At 41.3% G+C, this 25845-nt stretch overlaps 1 protein-coding gene across 2 annotated transcripts in view; it reads right to left on the bottom strand.

Annotated features, from left to right (window-relative positions):
* Positions 1 to 25590, bottom strand: part of LOC139469493 (coiled-coil domain-containing protein 33-like) — a 37179-nt gene extending 11589 nt beyond the window's left edge. Inside the window, exons 1-13 of one of the 2 annotated variants that reach the window (XM_071251678.1) lie at positions 25170 to 25590; positions 22619 to 23127; positions 21405 to 21571; positions 20027 to 20160; positions 18999 to 19108; positions 17610 to 17714; positions 17228 to 17319; positions 16717 to 16837; positions 15564 to 15696; positions 14378 to 14511; positions 10240 to 10311; positions 9388 to 9603; positions 274 to 455 (exon numbers count right to left, since the gene is read on the bottom strand). In XM_071251678.1, the coding sequence (XP_071107779.1) occupies positions 274 to 455; positions 9388 to 9603; positions 10240 to 10311; positions 14378 to 14511; positions 15564 to 15696; positions 16717 to 16837; positions 17228 to 17319; positions 17610 to 17714; positions 18999 to 19108; positions 20027 to 20160; positions 21405 to 21571; positions 22619 to 23127; positions 25170 to 25428 (2234 nt within the window). In that variant the 5' untranslated portion in view covers positions 25429 to 25590. The remainder of the gene's footprint in view (positions 1 to 273; positions 456 to 9387; positions 9604 to 10239; positions 10312 to 14377; positions 14512 to 15563; positions 15697 to 16716; positions 16838 to 17227; positions 17320 to 17609; positions 17715 to 18998; positions 19109 to 20026; positions 20161 to 21404; positions 21572 to 22618; positions 23128 to 25169) is intronic. The other variant, XM_071251679.1, reaches the window with a different exon arrangement.
* Between the last annotated feature and the right edge of the window lie 255 nt (positions 25591 to 25845).

Here is a 25845-nt window from a genome sequence, read left to right as displayed (position 1 = left end):
ACACTAACAGAGTTTGACTGTAGACAGGGTGTCCACACTAACAGGGTTTGACTGTAGACAGGGTGTCTACAATAACAGGGTTTGAGTTTAGACAGGGTGTCTACAATAACAGGGTTTGAGTGTAGGCAGGGTTTCCACACTAACAGGGTTTGAGTGTAGGCAGGGTGTCCACACTAACAGGGTTTGAGTGTAGGCAGTGTGTCCACACTAACAGGGCTTGACTGTAGACAGGGTGTCCACACTAACAGGGTTTGAGTGTAAGCAGACACACACCTGCTGGGTCCCACAGTTACTGTTGTGCGCTGAGTGTGATGCTGGGTCCGATTAGACTGCGGATCTTTGCGATATGTACGGGATGTCTTCTCAGTAGTCTCACCCTCCTTGAAGATGTATTCATACTCTGGCAGAATGGTTTCCATGGCTTCATAGGGGGGCAGCTCACCATCACGAATTGGCTGGCAGGAAATAGAAAGCATTTTATGTTCACTTTGTATTCGTGGCAGTGAAGAATGATGTGATGTGACTAAAAACAGCAGTAATTACTTTCTGCACTATTACTCCACACTGCCTCATTACTAGTACCACTTTAAGAAATAGTGCCTAGATTCCCGCTAAAAGTGCCTAGATTCCCGCTAAAAGTGCCTAGGTTCCTGCTAGAAGTGTCCATGTTCCTGCAATAGAGCCTCGGTTACGGCTAATAGTACCAAGTAGCCTACTAATTGTGCAGTACTCCCATTAATAGTGCCTTATTTCCTTCTTATAGTGCCCATGTTCCAGCAATAGAGCCTTGATTCCTGCTAATAGCAATAGAGCCTTGATTCCTGCTAATAGTGCCTAGATTCCTGCTATTAATGCACATGGTTCCTGCTAGAAGTGTCCTTCATCATTAGATACATGATACTGCTACTTGATGTGCGTCTGAGTGCCAACACATTAACCTGTGATCTCTGCCATGGTTTAATCCACAGCCCCATAAACTACCTATGTCCCTGATACATGATACAGAGTAGATACATAACGTACCCAGATAACACTGTAGGGAGAGGACAAACGGAAGAGGTTCACGTTCAATAAGCGATTTAATCTCTTCATGCATCCACAGACAACATAAATCTATTTCTCCATTCATATTCTCCAATATGGGGACTGTGGGAGCCTAATATGCCTTTGTTCTCCCCATGAAGTCCCCTCCAATGAGGTGATACATCAAGTGTTGCAATAACACCTGGCACCTACCCACAATACCCTATCAGCAGCAGCAACATAACTTGTGTTTATTCCCTACTTCTCCAGCAGTGAGTGGCTGGGTGTGATATGATCAATATTTCCCTCGTGTAACAGAGCTCGTAATTCCCCACTGCCCTGCCAAGTCATGTGTTTCCAATCATGGTGAGGCTTATTGCAGCTACATTGCGTGATGTACCGCTTCAGGCACAATAGAGCAGTCACTAGGAATGTTATTAGAAATCTTATTGCCAGTGTTAACGAGCTAATCAATGATGCTAGCTGATGTGCATAATTAATCTCTCATTAACTTTATTACTTGAAGAACTGTGTCTTGAAATTGTTCTCTGAGAGCACATTAACTTGCGTTTTCTTAAAATAACATTCAGAACATAAAAAAAAAGTGTGGAATGTATCTCGAACTGTTTCCGGCATGAAAGCATGTTGATATTTCAGATGTGAAGATTAAAACTTTGGAAGTATATTGAATGGACACAGGTTATTTATATAAACTTTATTGAAAGTTGATATTTTGCCATCTATCAATGCCTCTCTGAATTAATCAATTCATCAATGAAAAAGAATTTACTGAAAACTAATACCAATTGCCAACAGCTTCATGTTTGTTATAATTGTCTATATAAGTGATAACGCTAGTCTTACTGCATGATTATACACGTAATACACACAGGTGCTGGAACTACCTGCGGAATAAATGGTATAATAATTCCTTTTCAGAAAAGTAAACTGAACACCACTCGAAACAGAAGTCATTTTGTAATCCTAATCTACCCAAACAACTCATTTAATCTATTGTCCAAACACTTTAAACTGTCATGTCCATGAACTTCCTCTTAATTGTATAACATCAGTCTTGTCACAACTAGCTTTACTTATGTAAATCTAATTATAACTGTGTTCAATCGTATGTATATGTCATGTTTCCCTCCCTGTCATCCAACTGATGAAGGGGCAGGAAGTCCCCCATCAAGAATACTCCTTGTCATGATCACATCCAGCTTCTAAATGCCTGCTATGACTCTCATTATTTGACATACTTACACATGTAATACCGCTATAAAATAATTAAGAGGATGATAAAAGGTTTGCAATATCACTTTGTTTGTTTCTTGTTTAACGCCGCACTCAGCAATATTCCAGCTATATGATGGCAGTCTGTAAATAATCAAATCTGGACCAGACAATCCAGGGATTGACGTCATGAGCATCGATCCACGCACTTGGGATATGATGACATGCATCAACCACGTCAGCGAGCCTGACCACCCGATCCCATTAGTCACCTCTTACGACAAGCATAGTCGCCTATTATGGCAAGCATGAGTTGCTGGAGACCTATTTTGACCCGGATCTTCACGGGTGCTTACACATGACCAAGTAATATTGTAACATGATTAATCCCCTTATCAGCTTATACTGTTTCTTACAGTATCCGGTATGTAGGCCATCACCAGCATGTTTACACCTCACACACTGCCACCTACTGCTCCTCATTGGGCTGGCATAACATTATGGGGTTTTATGTTGATACATATTTCAAGTGGTTTGGACTGAAACTGAATCTAAGTTGGTAAATTGTCCATGCAATAGATACAAGTCCATGTAATGATGGCACTTTGCCACGACTATAGAAGCACAGCAATTTGATAGCAGATATTCATGATAAACATTAGATGTGGTAGAGTGCTTTGAAACAAAAACAGCTTCATATGGTTTTATTCTTTAAAGAGAATCAGCAAATGGATAGACATCTTTTCATTTTCTTTGAACAAGACTGTAGAAATATATTCAGGGCATATTTTTATCTGTCAATATGGAAATTCTGCACATAAATATGTAAAGACATGTTTAAAAGCAGGCTGCGTAGAATTCAATAGAAATAGACCTACAACTTCAGCCTAAAAGTTTCAAACAGCATTCTTAAAGGAACAAATATCTAGAACAGTTTAAGGTTAAAACCATCTCGTATGTTTCCAGAATGATAGATAAGCGGTGGACAAGAACACTCCTGGAGAGACTTACCTCTGCTGTGTACGGTCTATAATACATGGTAGCCATATTGCCTACGGTTGGTTACTGTCACTACACAAACACAACCCCCGTCTCCCTCCCTCTCTGCTGCCGGCTCGCTGTTTTACTGTTTTACTGTTTTACTGTCACAGTAGCAGAGGAACACAATGGTGGAAACACTACCTCACATGTTGCTCTACACTACAATACCTGCTTTCCACAAACAATTCATTGATTGCAGCGCAGTTCGCCTAATCTTTAATTAGATCTCTTCATGACCCATGAACTCCGGATTTGTTTATTCGTTGCCCCTGACAACCACCAGCCCCCACTACCCATGCAACAGGTCGCGTGTTGGCTTAGTTCTGACTGAGTACAATGGAGGAAGGTAGGACACTGACTGGGCTGTTAGTACAGGGGTACATGGTGACAGCTATAGGCAGCAACCAGAGGGAGCTTTGTTGGGGGACAAGGAATGCGTGTTTGTGGGTCGTGAAAACACTCAGCTGGAGTACTGTGTACTCATTCATGGATCAGTGTGCTGGTGTATTCATTTAATATCAATGTTACAATCCTGGAACAGAAATATTACATAAATGTTTTGTCATGAACCTGTCAGTCATGGAGTATCATATAATAAACAGTATCTGTGGGCAGATTAAGCTCTATGTGTTGATGAATAATAACTTTTAATAAGTGCCTGACAAAACATTTGCAATGTCACTTACTGCTATGCAAGTATCAATGTCATTATCCTGGATTAAAAATGTTTATTACATAAATGTTTTGTCATGAACCTGTCAGTCATGGAGTATCATATAATAAACAGTATCTGTGGGCACATTAAGCTCTATGTGTTAATGAATAATAAGTGCCTGACAAAACATTTGCAATGTCACTCACTACTATGCAAGTATCAATGTCATAATCCTGGATTAAAAATGTTTATTACATAAATGTTTTGTCATGAACCTGTCAGTCATGGAGTATCATATAATAAACAGTATCTGTGGGCACATTAAGCTTTATGTGTTAATGAATAATAAGTGCCTGACAAAACATTTGCAATGTCACTCACTACTATGCAAGTATCAATGTCATAATCCTGGATTAAAAATGTTTATTACATAAATGTTTTGTCATGAATTTGTTGAGCATGAGTATTATGAGTATAATGTCTGTGGTTATTATTAACTGACAAAGTCTGTGGTTGGATGCTGACCCTGCCTAATTTAAAACCCTTTCGAAAACATAACAAATACAACTATAAAATTCAAGCAGACAATATCACGTGAAAGTAACCAGACATGCAGAGAGTAGTCAATAAAATCAGTAAAACACACTTTTCAAGTTAATCGCCTCCTTGTAAGGTACACCTGACATCAGGGTAAATGAGTGGACATTCGGGTAGCCTGATTGTTACTGTCTCGAACACACCGATATTCTCTATACACAAGAAGTGTAGTCAACACATCTCACAAGAAAGCCAGCTGGTAAAGAACATTTCTATTTCAGTGGTGATTGTTTTTTCCCAGTACTGGCAGCTGTGTGCAGTGAGTTAGCTATTCACATGAACAGCCGAGTACAAAGCCTGCACGGATTGTGTTTGAGGTTGTTAATCATCTAGACCTTTTTCATATCCTGGGATCACTGCAGGATACTAAACTGTTAATTTGAACAGGTACTACCAGGGTCTGTGATTATCAATAAATATCTTGCAGTGTCTGAAGGCACTGTGGTGGATAGAGGTTCAGTGCAGCGTATTGCAGTGACAGGCATACAAGGTTGTGTGGTGAGATATGTGATAGACAAAGTTGTGTGGTGAGATATGTGATAGACAAAGTTGTGTGGTGAGTTATGTGATAGACAAAGTTGTGTGGTGAGTTATGTGATAGACACAAAGTTGTGTGGTGAGTTATGTGATAGACAAAGTTGTGTGGTGAGATATGTGATAGACAAAGTTGTGTGGTGAGATATGTGATAGACAAAGTTGTGTGGTGAGTTATGTGATAGACACAAAGTTGTGTGGTGAGATATGTGATAGACACAAAGTTGTGTGGTGAGTTATGTGATAGACACAAAGTTGTGTGGTGAGATATGTGATAGACAAAGTTGTGTGGTGAGATATGTGATAGACACAAAGTTGTGTGGTGAGATATGTGATAGACAAAGTTGTGTGGTGAGATATGTGATAGACAAAGTTGTGTGGTGAGTTATGTGATAGACTCAAAGTTGTGTGGTGAGATATGTGATAGACACAAAGTTGTGTGGTGAGTTATGTGATAGACACAAAGTTGTGTGGTGAGATATGTGATAGACACAAAGTTGTGTGGTGAGATATGTGATAGACAAAGTTGTGTGGTGAGTTATGTGATAGACAAAGTTGTGTGGTGAGTTATGTGATAGACACAAAGTTGTGTGGTGAGTTATGTGATAGACAAAGTTGTGTGGTGAGTTATGTGATAGACACAAAGTTGTGTGGTGAGATATGTGATAGACAAAGTTGTGTGGTGAGATATGTGATAGACAAAGTTGTGTGGTGAGTTATGTGATAGACACAAAGTTGTGTGGTGAGTTATGTGATAGACACAAAGTTGTGTGGTGAGATATGTGATAGACAAAGTTGTGTGGTGAGATATGTGATAGACACAAAGTTGTGTGGTGAGTTATGTGATAGACACAAAGTTGTGTGGTGAGTTATGTGATAGACACAGTTGTGTGGTCAGTTATGTGATAGACACCGAGTTGTGAGAGTGACAAGTGATTGACAGACATACCAGCACACAGTGACAAGTGATTGACAGACATACCAGCACACTGTGACAAGTGATTGACAGACATACCACCGCCCTCTGTGACAAGTGATTGACAGACATACCACCACACCGTGACAAGTGATTGACAGACATACCACCACCACCTTCTGTGACAAGTGATTGACAGGCATACCACCACACACTGACAAGTGATTGACAGACATACCACAACACAGCGACAAGTGATTGACAGGCATACCACCACCCTCTGTGATAAGTGATTGACAGACATACCACCACACCGTGACAAGTGATTGACAGACATACCACCACCCTCTGTGACAAGTGATTGACAGACATACCACCACACCGTGACAAGTGATTGACAGACATACCACCACACCGTGACAAGTGATTGACAGACATACCACCATCCTCTGTGACAAGTGATTGACAGACATACTACCACACCGTGACAAGTGATTGACAGACATACCACCACCATCCAGTGTGACACGTGATTGACAGACATACCACCACACCGTGACAAGTGATTGACAGACATACTGCCACCCTCTTTGACAAGTAATCGACAGACATACCACCACCCTCTGCGACAAGTGATTGACAGACATACCACCACAAAGTGACAAGTAATCGACAGACATACCACCATCCTCTGCGACAAGTGATTGACAGACATACCACCATCCAGTGTGACAAGTGACTGACAGACATACCACCACACCGTGACAAATGACGGACAGACATACTACCACACCATGACAAATGACGGACAGACATACCACCACCATCCAGTGTGACAAGTGACTGACAGACATACCACCACACCATGACAAGTGATAGACAGACATACCACCACACCGTGACAAGTGACTGACAGACATACCACCACCATCCAGTGTGACAAGTGACTGACAGACATACCACCACACCGTGACAAGTGATAGACAGACATACCACCACACCGTGACAAATGACAGACAGACATACCACCACACTGTGACAAATGACGGACAGACATACCACCACACTGTGACAAGTGACTGACAGACATACCACCACCATCTAGTGTGACAAGTGACTGACAGACATACCACCACCATCCAGTGTGACAAGTGACTGACAGACATACCACCACACCGTGACAAGTGATAGACAGACATACCACCACACCGTGACAAATGACAGACAGACATACCACCACACTGTGACAAATGACGGACAGACATACCACCACACTGTGACAAGTGACTGACAGACATACCACCACCATCTAGTGTGACAAGTGACTGACAGACATACCACCACCATCCAGTGTGACAAGTGACTGACAGACATACCACCACACCATGACAAATGACGGACAGACATACCACCACACTGTGACAAGTGACTGACAGACATACCACCACCATCTAGTGTGACAAGTGACTGACAGATATACCACCGCCATCCAGTGTGACAAGTGACTGACAGACATACCACCACACCGTGACAAATGACGGACAGACATACCACCACACTGTGACAAGTGACTGACAGACATACCACCACCATCTAGTGTGACAGGTGACTGACAGACATACCACCACACCATGACAAATGACGGACAGACATACCACCACACCGTGACAAGTGATAGACAGACATACCACCATCTAGTGTGACAAGTGACTGACAGACATACCACCACCATCTAGTGTGACAAGTGACTGACAGACATACCACCACACCATGACAAATGACGGACAGACATACCACCACACCGTGACAAGTGACTGACAGACATACCACCATCTAGTGTGACAAGTGACTGACAGACATACCACCACCATCTAGTGTGACAAGTCTTGACAGAAATATCACCATCTAATGGGATTAATCTTGTGTCAGAGATACAGAATTATACTTACAAGTGTTTTGATTGTTTTACCACCTTCCTTTTTCACCTTCTACAGACACATTATCGATGTCAACCATGAAATTGCTACATTAAACAGAACTCAAGACGAGAAGCCGACATCCATATTTACGTAGACAATGAACCAAACTCCCAGTGTGCACTGGGGCTTTCAGACATGTTGAAGAACATGTTGCTTGATAAAACAAATTGTAATATATATGTAGAGACTGTATTTATACTGAAACACTTTGAAAACGCATAATCAACTTCAACTCGAAAGATTAGAAAACAATTTTATAAATATTTAGTAAATATTTACTCGCATGACAAAAAAAATGACTGTTTGACAAAATGACCTTGTTGTGTATGATTGTCTCATGCCTAAATACACAGAACAACTTAATTTTATTCTTGTGACTATTTTGTCAAATATTTTAAAAAATTGAATATGCTTTTTCAAAGTATTTTGGTATACATGCAGGTCGTCCAGTTATAACATTAGTAATACATTTGAGCAAGAAACTAGAAAATTGAAAACAATTATTGAATATTTATGTTTCACAATATAGTTTTTGTACCTTCTAAAAAAAGCAAGCGAAACACCAAAATCAGTCGTGAGTGAGTGAGCTGGGTTTAACACCGCTTTTACAATTATTCCAGTTATATCACAGCGTGTCAGCTTAATGTGGGAGGAAAGCCCGAAGTGACGCAGGTCTCAGACGTTTACCACTTCGGTGAAACCCACGAGCACAGGTATGGTGCTGACAAACCTAGAAACATAATCGGAGCGAACCGGGATTCGAACCCACAATCATAGGTTTCTGGCGTGCCCAAGGGACACAACTCTGCACAGCGAATCGCGGTGTCTTTGACGACCCAAGTCAGTCATAAACTGACCAGCATAAGTTCCTTGTTATATGACCCATAACACTGGTCATCAAATGACCCTCAGTACTGGTCATCAAATGACCCTCAGTACTGGTCATCACATGGCCTTCAGTACTGGTCATCACATGGCCTTCAGTACTGGTCATCACATGGCTCTCAGTACTGGTCATCACATGACCCTCAGTACAGGTCATCACATGGCCTTCAGTACTGGTCATCACATGACCCTCAGTACTGGTCATCACATGGCCTTCAGTACTGGTCATCACATGACCCTCAGTACTGGTCATCACTTGGCTTTCAGTACTGGTCATCACATGACCCTCAGGACTGGTCATCACATGGCCTTCGGTACTGGTCAACACATGGCCTTCACTACTCGTCATCACATGGCCTTCAGTACTGGTCATCACATGGCCTTCAGTACTGGTCATCACATGGCCTTCAGTACTGGTCATCACATGACCTTCAGTACTGGTCATCAGAAGGTTTCAGTACTTCAAGTGCCATGCTACCTGCTGTAATGGGCCTTGTCACATGGTATCTGAATCTGTGACTTACCAGTATAGACTTGAGAGGCTTCCGCCGCAGCACCCACTCGCCATTAGGCCCCCTTTCCTCCTCCTCCTCCTCGTCATCCATGTTGTCAGGGGATTCTGGGAGGTCCAGCTTCAGCTCATCGGGGGAGTGTCGGTAGTAGGTCATGGTCTCTGTGGGATGCAGGTCAATCTCCGGCAGAGTGTTGATGTTGCTGTATGACCCCATGGAGTCGGGGTGCTGCAGGGACACATAGTCATCGTATCATCATCAAGGTGGAGAATATATTTCCAAGGCATTACTGTTGCTGTCATCTGACACTATTTTGGCAGATAAGAGTCACATGGCTCTCAGTACTGTTCATGTTTATTTGTTGTTTAACGCCGCACTCAGCAATATTCCAGCTATATGACGGCGGTCTGTAAATAATCAAATCTGGACCAGACAATCAAGTGATTGACGTCATGATCATAGGTCTACGCAATTGGGATACAATGAAATGCATCAACCAAGTCAGGGAGTCTGACCATTGATCCAATAAGTCGCCTCTTCCCACAAGCATAGTCGCCTTTTACAGCAAGCATGGTTTGCTGAAGACCAATTCTAACCCGGATCTTCACGGGACGTACTGTTTATGGCCATGGTGAAGAATACACTTACAAAGGATTACTGTTGTTCTCAACTGACACCTTTTGGGCAGATAAGTGTTCCAAAACATGCCAACTATATCTAAAGAAAAGAAATTAAATGCTTTAATGTGATGCAAATAATTTTAAAGCCTGGTTCTGATCACCACAAGACATGTTAATCCACTGGTTACTGGCCAGGGAGTGGGACACCTTTCTCCTGCTCGCCTCCCATCAGCTATACACTTACATCAGTTGTAATCAGCTTCAGGATAAGGCCGACAGTTGGTGCTCTTCCATCTTCTGTTAACATGTCAGTGCCCTGGAAATAGACGGAAAAAATCATATTTCTTTGACAGTGGAGTCTCAGGCAATCAGATGTGAAAATCGGAGATTGTTTTTCCCTGTAGATGTGTTCCATCTGAGGGTTCTTTTTTTCTTGGTTTAAATACAAGTTGGTCCTAAACTGAATTATTATTTAAAGGACAAGAACAAGTTACTATTGTTGATAGTTTGCCTGTATGTAGTAATCATTTAGTGATGCCATGGTTGCTGGGTAACATGAGCACCTGTATTGGGAGTCCTTCTATGTAGTAATTATTTAGTGATGCCATGGTTGCTGGGTAACATGAGCACCTGTATTGGGAGTCCTTCTATGTATTAATTATTTAGTGATGCCATGGTTGCTGGGTAACATGAGCACCTGTATTGGGAGTCCTTCTATGTATCAATTATTTAGTGATGCCATGGTTGCAGGGTAACATGAGCACCTGTATTGGGAGTCCTTCTATGTAGTAATTATTTAGTGATGCCATGGTTGCTGGGTAACATGAGCACCTGTATTGGGAGTCCTTCTATGTAGTAATTATTTAGTGATGCCATGGTTGCTGGGTAACATGAGCACCTGTATTGGGAGTCCTTCTCTGTATTAATTATTTAGTGATGCCATGGTTGCAGGGTAACACGAGCACCTGTATTGGGAGTCCTTCTATGTATCAATTATTTAGTGATGCCATGGTTGCTGGGTAACATCAGCACCTGTATTGGGAATCCTTCTATGTATTAATTATTTAGTGATGCCATGGTTGCAGGGTAACATGAGCACCTGTATTGGGAGTCCTTCTATGTAGTAATTATTTAGTGATGCCATGGTTGCTGGGTAACATGAGCACCTGTATTGGGAGTCCTTCTCTGTATTAATTATTTAGTGATGCCATGGTTGCTGGGTAACATGAGCACCTGTATTGGGAGTCCTTCTATGTATTAATTATTTAGTGATGCCATGGTTGCTGGGTAACATCAGCACCTGTATTGGGAATCCTTCTATGTAGTAATTATTTAGTGATGCCATGGTTGCTGGGTAACATGAGCACCTGTATTGGGAGTCCTTCTATGTATTAATTATTTAGTGATGCCATGGTTGCTGGGTAACATCAGCACCTGTATTGGGAATCCTTCTATGAATTAATTATTTAGTGATGCCATGGTTGCTGGGTAACATCAGCACCTGTATTGGGAGTCCTTCTATGTAGTAATTATTTAGTGATGCCATGGTTGCTGGGTAACATCAGCACCTGTATTGGGAGTCCTTCTCTGTATTAATCATTTAGTGATGCCATGGTTGCAAGGTAACATGAGCACCTGTATTGGGAGTCCTTCTATGTATTAATTATTTAGTGATGCCATGGTTGCTGGGTAACATCAGCACCTGTATTGGGAGTCCTTCTCTGTATTAATTATTTAGTGATGCCATGGTTGCTGGGTAACATCAGCACCTGTATTGGGAGTCCTTCTATGTATCAATTATTTAGTGATGCCATGGTTGCTGGGTAACATGAGCACCTGTATTGGGAGTCCTTCTATGTATTAATTATTTAGTGATGCCATGGTTGCTGGGTAACATGAGCACCTGTATTGGGAGTCCTTCTATGTATTAATTATTTAGTGATGCCATGGTTGCTGGGTAACATCAGCACCTGTATTGGGAGTCCTTCTCTGTATTAATCATTTAGTGATGCCATGGTTGCAAGGTAACATGAGCACCTGTATTGGGAGTCCTTCTATGTATTAATTATTTAGTGATGCCATGGTTGCTGGGTAACATCAGCACCTGTATTGGGAGTCCTTCTATGTATCAATTATTTAGTGATGCCATGGTTGCAAGGTAACATGAGCACCTGTATTGGGAGTCCTTCTATGTATTAATCATTTAGTGATGCCATGGTTGCTGGGTAACATCAGCACCTGTATTGGGAGTCCTTCTATGTATTAATTATTTAGTGATGCCATGGTTGCTGGGTAACATCAGCACCTGTATTGGGAGTCCTTCTATGTATTAATTATTTAGTGATGCCATGGTTGCTGGGTAACATGAGCACCTGTATTGGGAGTCCTTCTATGTATTAATTATTTAGTGATGCCATGGTTGCTGGGTAACATGAGCACCTGTATTGGGAGTCCTTCTATGTATTAATTATTTAGTGATGCCATGGTTGCTGGGTAACATCAGCACCTGTATTGGGAGTCCTTCTATGTATTAATTATTTAGTGATGCCATGGTTGCTGGGTAACATGAGCACCTGTATTGGGAGTCCTTCTATGTATCAATTATTTAGTGATGCCATGGTTGCTGGGTAACATCAGCACCTGTATTGGGAGTCCTTCTATGTATTAATTATTTAGTGATGCCATGGTTGCTGGGTAACATCAGCACCTGTATTGGGAGTCCTTCTATGTAGTAATTATTTAGTGATGCCATGGTTGCTGGGTAACATGAGCACCTGTATTGGGAGTCCTTCTATGTAGTAATTATTTAGTGATGCCATGGTTGCTGGGTAACATCAGCACCTGTATTGGGAGTCCTTCTATGTAGTAATTATTTAGTGATGCCATGGTTGCAAGGTAACATCAGCACCTGTATTGGGAGTCCTTCTCTGTATTAATCATTTAGTGATGCCATGGTTGCAAGGTAACATGAGCACCTGTATTGGGAGTCCTTCTATGTAGTAATTATTTAGTGATGCCATGGTTGCTGGGTAACATCAGCACCTGTATTGGGAGTCCTTCTATGTAGTAATTATTTAGTGATGCCATGGTTGCAAGGTAACATCAGCACCTGTATTGGGAGTCCTTCTCTGTATTAATCATTTAGTGATGCCATGGTTGCAGGGTAACACGAGCACCTGTATTGGGAGTCCTTCTATGTAGTAATTATTTAGTGATGCCATGGTTGCTGGGTAACATCAGCACCTGTATTGGGAGTCCTTCTCTGTATTAATTATTTAGTGATGCCATGGTTGCTGGGTAACATGAGCACCTGTATTGGGAGTCCTTCTATGTAGTAATTATTTAGTGATGCCATGGTTGCTGGGTAACACAAGCACCTGTATTGGGAGTCCTTCTCTGTATTAATTATTTAGTGATGCCATGGTTGCTGGGTAACATGAGCACCTGTATTGGGAGTCCTTCTATGTAGTAATTATTTAGTGATGCCATGGTTGCTGGGTAACATCAGCACCTGTATTGGGAGTCCTTCTATGTATCAATTATTTAGTGATGCCATGGTTGCTGGGTAACATCAGCACCTGTATTGGGAGTCCTTCTATGTATTAATTATTTAGTGATGCCATGGTTGCTGGGTAACATGAGCACCTGTATTGGGAGTCCTTCTATGTATTAATTATTTCGTGATGCCATGGTTGCTGGGTAACATGAGCACCTGTATTGGGAGTCCTTCTATGTATTAATCATTTAGTGATGCCATGGTTGCTGGGTAACATGAGCACCTGTATTGGGAGTCCTTCTATGTATTAATTATTTAGTGATGCCATGGTTGCTGGGTAACATCAGCACCTGTATTGGGAGTCCTTCTATGTATTAATTATTTAGTGATGCCATGGTTGCTGGGTAACATGAGCACCTGTATTGGGAGTCCTTCTATGTATTAATTATTTAGTGATGCCATGGTTGCTGGGTAACATGAGCACCTGTATTGGGAGTCCTTCTATGTATTAATCATTTAGTGATGCCATGGTTGCTGGGTAACATCAGCACCTGTATTGGGAGTCCTTCTATGTATTAATTATTTAGTGATGCCATGGTTGCTGGGTAACATCAGCACCTGTATTGGGAGTCCTTCTATGTATTAATTATTTCGTGATGCCATGGTTGCTGGGTAACATCAGCACCTGTATTGGGAGTCCTTCTCTGTATTAATTATTTAGTGATGCCATGGTTGCTGGGTAACATGAGCACCTGTATTGGGAGTCCTTCTATGTATTAATTATTTAGTGATGCCATGGTTGCAGGGTAACATGAGCACCTGTATTGGGAGTCCTTCTATGTATTAATTATTTAGTGATGCCATGGTTGCAGGGTAACATGAGCACCTGTATTGGGAGTCCTTCTATGCGAAGCCCGTTCTTGGCCCGGTCTGCCGTGAGGTGTGTGTACATCTGCTGGTCCAGCAGCAGAGAGGAAAAGCCGATCGGTGACTGAATCTTCCAGTAGTCATCATTCATAGCTGGAATACAAACACACTGTCTTGAAGACACATCACTCAACACACTGTCGTGAAGACACATCACTCAACACACTGTCGTGAAGACACATCACTCAACACACTGTCGTGAAGACACATCACTCAACACACTGTCGTGAAGACACATCACTCAACACACTGTCGTGTAGACTCATCACTCAACACACTGTCGTGTAGACACATCACTCAACACACTGTCGTGTAGACACATCACTCAACACACTGTCTTGAAGACACATCACTCAACACTCTATTCATCATTTTGTACACACCATGAACAATCTGCAAATCATATGAAAAAATAAGAGTATCATCACATGGTCTTAAGTATTCATAGAGTGATTCGGAGGGTTTTGTAAAAAACACTCCCTATTTCACAGAAACTTGTGCAACCTGCACATCTGAAATGTAATGTAACAGTAGTTTGTGTTATTTATACAAAGTTTGGGTTAAATAAATGGGCTGAATTTTCATTGTTGGTTTTTCGTTCAATATTTTGGATTTTCCTTATTATCATAGAGGATATAGACATATAAAACTATACATCATATTCAACCTTGAATTTTCATGGTCATGCACATTAAAACAAACTATTTCATTAACAACAACTTTGACCTTTCAGTCAGCTATTCATATTAAGGATGACCGAAAAATTACATCTTAAAGAGTATGTCCAACCATCAGATGCAGATTTGAGGTCGAGGTCTAGGCTTTATTATTACTGCCATTGACATATTTTAATGCAATTATGAAAATCATTAACTGTTAGATTGATTAACATCATAACGATAAAGTTGTAATCAGATCAAAAGTTGTAGTTATGCTCAAATGCTCAACTCAGTGACCAACACAAAGGATCAGTGAGTGGAGAAGAAAACACAGATGACGACTCACTTGTGTCAGCAACGTAGTATTCTATGACAACTCACTTGTGTCAGCAACGTAGTATTCTATGACAACTCACTTGTGTCAGCAACGTAGTATTCTATGACAACTCACTTGTGTCAGCAACGTAGTATTCTATGACAACTCACTTGTGTCAGCAACGTAGTATTCTATGACAAGAGCAGCAGATGGTGTAAACATGGTGGCCTTGTCCTTCTCGGCAGAGAACAAGTAGGGCTGGTTCCACGTGGGCTGTTTCTCCGGGTGCCCCGGGAGGCTCACCTGAAGCAAGGATAAGAATCATCCTGCTGGTGACTACTGTCACTACCTCGTGCATACTGACCCGCACTACAACACTTCTCATACATACTGCTGGGCTGAAGAAAAGTATTCACTTGAAAACTGGATATGACCAACAATTTACAAATGTTATCAAAATGTTACTAGTCTCAGAAACACTGCAAACTTAAAGGGCAAGAAAAGTATTTAAAAATAATGCAATTTTCTTGGCGAGTATCAATTTTCCTAGATACATTTAGTCAAATTCCTAGAGAGAAAAAGTCATAATATTCTAGAAAGTATTTAAATGCCCAAGTGAAAGTGCCTGATAATCAATCAAATGCTCCATAATCTGCTTCACAACCTATTTGGGGCCATGGCCTACGGCTACAGGGACAGCGGTGACAACTGTTTTCATTGGTTGTTACGTTTGCCGTGTTTATCTATCTCCTGATTCTTAGCCGTTATACATATATTGTTTCTGCTATTTCTGTTAATCCTACAAAAATATCAAATATTGCATACATTGTTGAATGTGTGAAACGACCCTTGATCTTGACATTGTGAACAATTAAGATAACAATTTATAATCGGTAACTAGCATTTTATTTATAACATCCTGCAAAGTTGCCATGTTGACTACAAGGTCCAAAACACAACTATGATGCCCGTACTAAATACCATCACCATCGATCAACCATTTCTTCTTTGTTTCATTTTTAGCCATCATTAAACATGGGTTCCCAGCAGTTCATACTGGAACCATTCTGATGTATTTATAGCCGATACTTGAGTTGGGAGAGCACTTGCCTTTAACTTTCAATATCATCATCACACAGTGCAGCGTAATTAATAGCTTGAAGTTGAATTTGATTATCCAAATCAAGTAGAGCTCTGATACTTAAACAAAATTTAAAACCAAGAACACCTGCAGCTCACCTGACCTGACCGTCTGCTGTGACAAGCAAAGACAATCAGACACTGTAACTATGTGACAGAAATGGCCAAGTGACCTGAGCTGACCTGTGGGTATCCATGCTTGGACCTGGGAACCACGCTGAAGGACGACGGATGGGGAGACGGGAAGGTCACACTCGTCATACTCACGCCAGCCGTCCGAGGGTTGGACATCAAGTTGTCAGCTCTGGAAACCAATCAAAACTAATATTCATGAGAAACAATCACAAATTCTAAAATGTTCAGTGTTCTTATTTAGTAAAGTTATGATAGTCACAGAAAAGTTACAAATAGGGTCATTAAAGTAACATTTTTCATTACCTGGCTAAATATAAGGCCTGCATTTCTTACGGAAGGAAAAGTACTTGTATTCATTATCAAAGCCGTTCATTTTGTTAACCATGTTCATCTGTAGCTATTGCCTACAGTGTAAGGGCTGGACCAATAGCAACAGAGCATGCTGTTTTAACCCACATTTCAGGAGCAGATGTTTCCATGTGATTATCCCAGCAAACACTACTGACATCATACTAGGGGTCTAGTTCCTTGCTGTTTATCTATGGAAGCTGAGACTCACTTGTAGTTATAGTAGTCAGGCACAATCCGGGCCACCGCGACCAGCGGACCGGGGGGGTTCTGCAGTGACCGCTGAACTGATCGCAGATACACCTGTAATTAATATACCACATACCATGTAGATTCCAGTATACAGCCAAAAATGAATACATTAAATAATCAATCATTTAAATCAATCTCATCAAAAGCAGAAGCGATATCTATGAATACAGAATTGACTATATCCTGTATCACATTACTGACTTTTGCTACAGACTTTGGACCTAATATTGGCCTCTCAGCAGGTCTAGGTAGATCCCTGCCAGGGGATTGTTTCAGGCCTATTCCGTCAAGCTATATCTGACATGATGCTGTGAGTGTGCTGCTGCCCTCCCTCCCCTCACCTCCAGGCCGTGGTAGTTGGGGGACGACATCTCCTTGGGCAGTTTACTCAGTTTCCTCATCACAGACGCATACATCCTCACACCACTCGGGCTGTCTTTAGATGGCTGGAAGAGGGAATCATAGACTGCATTGTGTGAGTACAAGAAAACTGTAGAAGATCTGAGCTCATGCTGATTACCTGATATGATGAATGTATCTACATTTTTCTCCAAGGGTTATAGACATTGAGATACTGGGGTAGGCTCATGCTAGGCCCACATACACAACGCTGCACTCCTGTACATCTGTGATAGGTATGGGCAGGTGTGGGACAGGGTTCTCTCAAACTCAGGCTCATGTCTTAGTCTCCTGGGGCAGGGGCAGACTGTGCATCCCCATGGCCTGTCCACTGGGCTCGATTTAAGGAACTTGATTTAACTGGCACCCCCAGACAAAACCAGATTGCACCCTGATCCCAAACATATATTAGAGTTGAACCATAGGCCACTCTGCTGCCAGTGTCACATAGATTAATGATGTATTTCTGTAAAGTATAACAGGAATATGTGCACATAATCTAATGTCAAGCCCACGAAAGCATTACAAATTACCCATACACAGAGCTTATTGATACAGAATGGTAAATAAACCCCAGAAGTTTTGAATGTGTTCAAGATTGATGTTGTGTTGACAAGCAAGGGTTAGGCAGACACAATTTTTTTTTAAATTTTAACATGCACTTTTTCAATAATAGGTTGCACTGGTGCATGTTTTATACAGCTAAATCGAGCCCCACTGTCAGTAGTCATAATGTGTCGCGTGAAAATTATAGATGACAATGGCACAGACAAGAATGAGTGATTGAATGCTGTTTTAACACTGCAGTCATCAATATTCTAGATACATGGCAGTGGCCTGTAGATAAAGGAGTCTGGCCCAGGCAAACCAGTGACTACGTTTATGAACAATGATCAGTTACATGACATGCAGTCATCCATTAATGTCAACTACCACAAGCAGAGGTTACAGGTGAGCAATTCTACCCTGGAATTCCCACAGTGAAATCAATGGTTAGGTATGCTGAGTGGAGGGATGAGTGAGTGAGTGAGTTGGGTTTAACGCCGCTTTTAACAGTATTCCAGTTATATCACGGCGTGTCAGCTTAATATGGGAGGAAAGCCCGAAGTGATACAGGTCTCAGACGTTTACCACTTCGGTGAAACCCACGAGCACGGGTAAGGTGCTCACAAACCTAGAAACATAACCGGGATTCGAACTCACAATCATAGGTTTCTGGCGTGCCCAAGGGACGCAACTCTGCACAGCGAATCGCGGCACCTTAGACTGGGCCACCTGTGCCCCCAGTGGAGGGATGAGACATGGAAACGGCGCTCGCTACTGCTACTCACCACCACCATCTCCATGTGGTACTGATGGAAGGGCTGCAGGTGACCCACGGGGATCTTGTAGTTCACCAGGGTCTGCTTGCTGACGCTGTCGCCCACCGTCAACACCATGGCTAAAACAAACCACAACAGTCAGCCTCGGTCATGTCAACTATTAAACTGTGTTGAGGAAAAGTAAACACCAATTAGTGTAGTCTTCACTGACCAGTAGCATCTGAGGGCTAAAATTCTGAACCAGTTCTCACTGCTTCAATTTTCCAGCAAATTGGAACTGAATAAAACATTGTAAACATTTTTTGTCTTGTTCAAGCAGGACTAGCTACAATCTCTGGGGACTAGTGAAATAAGATTTACACTAGTACTGTGGAATAGCATAAATAATAATTTCTTAGGATGTCTACTGACACTAACTTGAGAAAATGGTGCATTCTTGTCAAATCAGCATAACAGGAGTTGTGTAAACCCTGGCATAGAGATTTATGGTCGTTTACATATATCACAGCAGGCTGCAAATAATCAAGTCTGGGACAGACAAACCAGGGACTATTGTTATGGGCGGCATCCCACGTTGTCAGGATAGGATGGCTAAAATATAACCAAAACATTGAGAACACCCAATCGTATTTGTGGCCTCTCAGGGTTGGTTAGTTGGTTGGTTTGTTGTTTAACGCCGCACTCAGCAATATTCCAGCTACATGATGGCAGTCTGTAAATAATCAAGTCTGGACCAGACAATCCAGTGATTAATATCATGAGCATTGATCCATGCAATTGAGATCGATGACATGCATCAACAAAGTCAGCGAGCCTGACCACCCAATCCCGTTAGTCACCTCTTACGATAAGCATAGTTGCCTGTTATGGCAAGTATGGATTCTGAAGACCTACTCTACCCCGGTTGTTCCCGGGTCGGCCTGTCAGGGCAAGCACAGTTCACACGGCACCTATTCTAACCAGGAATCCTCACGGGGGAAAAAGGTATCTGTTCAAGAGGCATCCCAGTCTCTTCACACTGCACTTCATGGACCTACTTTCATCTGGAGCCTTGTTCTCATCCAGCTCTAGAGAGAGACGTTCCTCCCATGTTGGGGCACTGGTGGGACGGATGGTGGCATGGGTTCTGCCCTGGCCTCGGACATGTCGGTCATCTTCAGATTTGGTCTTACTGGGAAACAATTACATCATAATTGTGGCTTGCAATGTGTATCTGGACATGCACATGGACATCCACTCTAGAATATACAGGTCAGTACATTTATAAGGAAACATGAGAGATGGTATTCTAAGGGTGCGGCCAATTTATTTAAGCATTTAAGCACAAATATTCTGTAGCCATTTTGGCTATTTTCATTTTCTTCAAAAACTGGAATAACCCCAGCTTGATAATGGTGTAAGAATCTACATTGAAACGTCACTATATGCAATAAACCAGAAGTTGATGTCCATAAAGTTGTGTGTTTTCATACTCTAACTGGTATGGGACTCTAGAGGCCAACATTGCCTATCATGCCACAGAAAGTCTACAATAAAAGCACATTGAGGCACAAGGCTGTACTCACATTGAGACATAAGGAACACCATGGCTGTACTCACATTGAGACAAAAGGCACACCATGGCTGTACTCACATTGAGACATAAGGCACATCATGGCTGTACTCACATTGAGACAAAAGGCACACCATGGCTGTACTCACATTGAGACATAAGGCACACCATGGCTGTACTCACATTGAGACATAAGGCACACCATGGCTGTACTCACATTGAGACATAAGGCACACCATGGCTGTTCTCACATTGAGATATAAGGCACAACACAGTTGTACTCACATTGAGACACAAGGCACACCATGGCTGTACTCACATTGAGACATAATGCACATCATGGCTGTACTCACATTGAGACATAAGGCACATCATGGCTGTACTCACATTGAGGCTTAAGGCACACCATGGCTGTACTCACATTGAGACATAAGGCACACCATGGCTGTACTCACATTGAGACATAAGGCACATCATGGCTGTACTCACATTGAAATATAAGGCACAACACAGTTGTACTCACATTGAGACATAAGGCACACCATGGCTGTACTCACATTGAGACATAAGGCACACCATGGCTGTACTCACATTGAGACATAAGGCATGCCATGGCTGTACTCACATTGAGACATAAGGCACACCATGGCTGTACTCACATTGAGACATAAGGCACACCATGGCTATACTCACATTGAGACATAAGGCATGCCATGGCTGTACTCACATTGAGACATAAGGCACAACACAGTTGTACTCACATTGAGACATAAGGCACACCATGGCTGTACTCACATTGAGACATAAGGCACACCATGGCTGTACTCACATTGAGGCTTAAGGCACACCATGGCTGTACTCACATTGAGACATAAGGCACCGGCCGGTTGCCCTTGTTTGTTGGGGGGACACTGGAAGCCCCATGGAGGATCACATCAATCTGCTCCTTGCCGGTCTGAGAGACGTGGCGCCACCCTGGTCCCATGCTAAACGTACTCTGGTCTCGGTTAGGCAGGGGGGACTCAGCCATCTGGGGAGTATTAGCTGTTGTCAACATTTGTACTTCACACCAAATATACTTTATAGTTTGGGTGCCCTGTGAAATCTGGCAATATTTTCTATGGAAGCTAATATATACATTCAATTCCAGTACTGCAACATTCTTTAGACCATTGAAAAATAAATTGCTGAAAATAAATTCAGTCTGATGAAAACCCATGATCTACTCATTCTGGTTAATGTATCCAAACACAATCAGTAATGTTGTCATTACATTCTTAGATTTACTCATCACCTTACTCAAGGACAACACAGTACCCTGTGTATGTAACTATGTACCTGTTACAGTACTAACAGTTAAAGAAAATGGTCAATAGCAAAGCAGTTTTGGATACAAGCAATTGTTTGACAGGCATTACTTAGAAGTTGACGGATGACAGAGTAGACACAATTTATGGATAAAAACGTCTTCATTACTGTAAAAGCGACGTTTCGGTATAGATCCTTGTACCTCTGTCAAGCAAGACAGTGAAGACAGTAAATAAAGAAGTTGTTATCCAGAAATTGTGTCTACTTTGTTGAGACATCCAGGCTACCATGTTCCACTTCTTCAGTGACTGGATTTGTTACATCTTGGAATGGGTTTAAATACAAAATAATTCAAACTCAAACAAGCAATGCACATGGACAGTCAGTCAGAAGGAGGTACAAAATAAAACACGGTACAACATAATTACTACCCTCCCTTAATAACCAGCCCAAATACTACAATATCAAATTATGAGCACTATCCCCTACACTCATACTCAAGCAGAATACTCTTTGACTACTGAATTCTATACAGAATGCCATGTAAATGTGTTTTTGCATAAGGTAGTCCTCCAGCACTAAAACTCAGGAGTTTTTCTGATGTATAACCCTGTGAAAAGGTTGTCAGTATTGGAGACAAATTTGCAATGTGGAAATTGTGTTGGTAATAATCATTGTAGAAGGTATCTCAATAAGAGGCTGTTGTCATCAATAATGCCAATGATAGTAATTGATTACCTGCTGTTAACCGTGACTAAGTGAAACTCACCTGCCTTCCATCAGAGAGAGGTGGGGGAGGGGGAGACGCGGGTAGTGTGATGTTGAGCGATAGATTGTCCCCCCAGGAACTGACGGGGGAGGCACGACGTGGAGGAGGTGGGGGCGGGGTTTCAACTTTCACTGGCCGAGGAGACGGTCTGACTACAGGTTGGGGGCGAGGGGTAGGCCGGGGTGTGGGGGTAGGTTCCGGCGACGGTCGTCTATCTTCTCTTTTTGGTGTCGTCACCGACTCCTTCAGTGCAAATGTGCATCGTAATCTTCCACAATGCATCTGTATATTGTCTGTTTTGACGGTTCGGAGGAGTGACACAATATCTGTATAATTGTACATATCCTGACCAGTTTTGACATTGAGATTGATCCGAGGAGCGTTAGTTCGAGGGTAGATGGCAAACTTTCCCTCCCCAACCTTCTTTCCCATGTCATTGTCTTTCTCGGGTAGACTGAACGCCTCAATGAGCAGATACACATCATGGTTCTTATCATTCTTACAGAAACCTAAAGAAAGGAAAATAAGAGATGTGAATAAAAAATTCATAGCATATAACTTAACAATCATGCATGAACTTCTTCAATGTTATTGAGTTAAAGAAACATTTTGGACTCTCTTCTAGAAAAGAGCAGGGTTCATTTTGGACTGGTTCCATAACAATGTTTTATTAAATTTATTATATTTCAGAGACAAATCTTCTTGTCCTCATAAATAAGTAAATAAATCATCCTGAGATGGGAAACTAGTGTGGATTTTTGGCTTGTGGCTTACACAATGCGGGGTTTTGTGTTATTGGAAGTGAGGATAATAAAACTTAATGTTAAAATTTGAATTATACCATATGAACTGACAGACAAAAGAAAGTATACTCTTGAAAATTGGATTCAACAAAACAATTACAAACATGATCAAAACATTACTAGGCTGAAAACAATCTCTAAAAACACTGCAAACTTCAGGTCCAAAACACAACTATGATACCTGTATCAACTACATCACCACTGAATAACCATTTCTTACTACTATGATACCTGTATCACTACATCACCATTGAATAACCATTTCTTACAACTATGATACCTGTATCAACTATATCACCATTGAATAACCATTTCTTACAACTATGATACCTGTATCAACTACATCACCATTGAATAAAACCATTTCTTACAACTATGATACCTGTATCATCTATATCACCATTGAATAACCATTTCTTACAACTTTGATACCTGTATCAACTATATCACCATTGAATAACCTTTTCTTACAACTATGATACCTGTATCAACTATATCACCATTGAATAACCATTTCTTTCTTGTAAATGTTTTAGCAACTATCAAAAACATGGGGGTATGATTGAAGTTTGATTAATACAATGTAAGACAGAAAAGATCTTTCCAATTGAATAACACATACAAAATATAATGTAGTTATCTTATCTAAACTACATCCAGACAAGGAGAATGGAGTTATAAGTGTTTTTATTAACTTCAGTAGTCAGCGATTCAAATTCCCTTTGACCACACAGTAACTAACAATGAAGCTCTCAAACACCATAACTCCTGATGTTTACCTGGCCCTCAAGCTGTTCAACTGGAATGCCTTTTGTGATCTATCACTGGGTGGATGTCAAGAGTATATCCAACTCACACAGTCAAATACAAGCACAGCTTTAAGTCAATATTTATTGCCAATAGCTCCCAGCATAAAGAGGAGAGAAAACCACTGATGGCCATACTTTGTTTCAGAGGTGCTCACCACACTCATGAACAGCATTTATTTCATAGATTGTAAACTTATGCTGAAATTACCCTTTTTCGAAAACATATAAAAAATCAGAGCTCCAGATAAGCTTTTGGTGTTGTGGGTATTTTACCCATGCATTTTAAAATCATTGGGTATCAGTAATTCTATCTGCGTATTCAAATTTCTGTTACCCACTAGTTTTTACACATGTGGGTATTTAAGTTAAATATTAAGAAAAAACACCATTCATCTAGTCCCTGAAAACTGGTGTCGTGTAGGTTCGACTCAAAAATACCACGATACTTCCACAAGAAAGTGTGATGGCAAATGATCATGATGTGACTGTCATCGTGGAGTTTGGCAAGGTTGACGGAATGCCCGTTTATAATTTCAAAATAAGTTGCTGATTTGCTAATCGAATACGCAGGGTTACTTCACAATATGTTGATGATACGCACAAGTTTTATTTTTGTAGCGTATCTGTGTTGTTCATTGCGTATTTGATACGCTTGGATTATATTTTACTGCGTATTTCTGCATTTCTGATGCGTATTTCACGCAAATACGCAGCTTATCTGGAGCTCTGTAAAAAAAATATTTCTTTCCAAAAAGATTGTATCAAAATATTTTGTAAAGATATAATCTAAGATGTAATATAACACCATGGCTCCTATATCACTGTATATGTTTAGGCTGGCGAATAGGAAATGCTTCTTCTATTCATCAACAGGATATAACAGAGGTCTTTCACTATGATAACTATATTGTATGACTATTCAGAGAACATAACACTCACCTTTAGGAAGTTTGAATGAGAAGAATCTGTCATGGAATGTACAGAGTTCTGCATCTGCCGTCTGCTGGACCACATCTGTTAAACCTTCGTTATCATAAGCATAGTCATCATATGGTGGCTTCTTGATACGGATCTGACTAAAGTTATGTGTATGAAGACTCTGAATTCTCAACTTGAGGAAATATTTGCCCATATGATTGAACTGGGCATCATGAATCTCCACATCAAATGTCAACTTCTTCTGCTCAATAGTTGCCATTTTGTTCCTTGTTTTCACTTTCCAATATTCAGAACTCAGCACTCGTCATTGTACTAGAAATGATAACAAAAGCGATGTTAAAAGACGTCGACCTTCCCTATATCAAACCGAGGCATGACGAACTCGAACCCGTCTCTATGCACATACATATTCCGTCATAAACACAGACTGGCCTATGTAAACGTCAGTGAAGAACGCTCGTTTTTCAAACAGATACCATTGAATGGTTCGGTAGGTCTAGCCCCTACTCTGGCATACAAATATAGTTATCAGTTCGACTGCCTTATAATTCACATATATTGCAACGAGCCTATCAGATTGGGTTTCTCAACACCATAGAAAGTTAAGTGAATGCAGACAATAGCTGGTGCTCAATAGCAGCCTGTTGTAGGCATGGAGCCCAATCATTCAGATCAC

The sequence above is a fragment of the Haliotis cracherodii genome, unplaced genomic scaffold, assembly GCF_022045235.1.
Source record: "Haliotis cracherodii isolate W230 unplaced genomic scaffold, xgHalCrac1.p SCAF_2, whole genome shotgun sequence".
Lineage (NCBI taxonomy): Eukaryota > Metazoa > Mollusca > Gastropoda > Lepetellida > Haliotidae > Haliotis > Haliotis cracherodii.
Note: the sequence above shows the minus strand (reverse complement) of the source record. Positions and strands in the feature narration are given on the sequence as shown.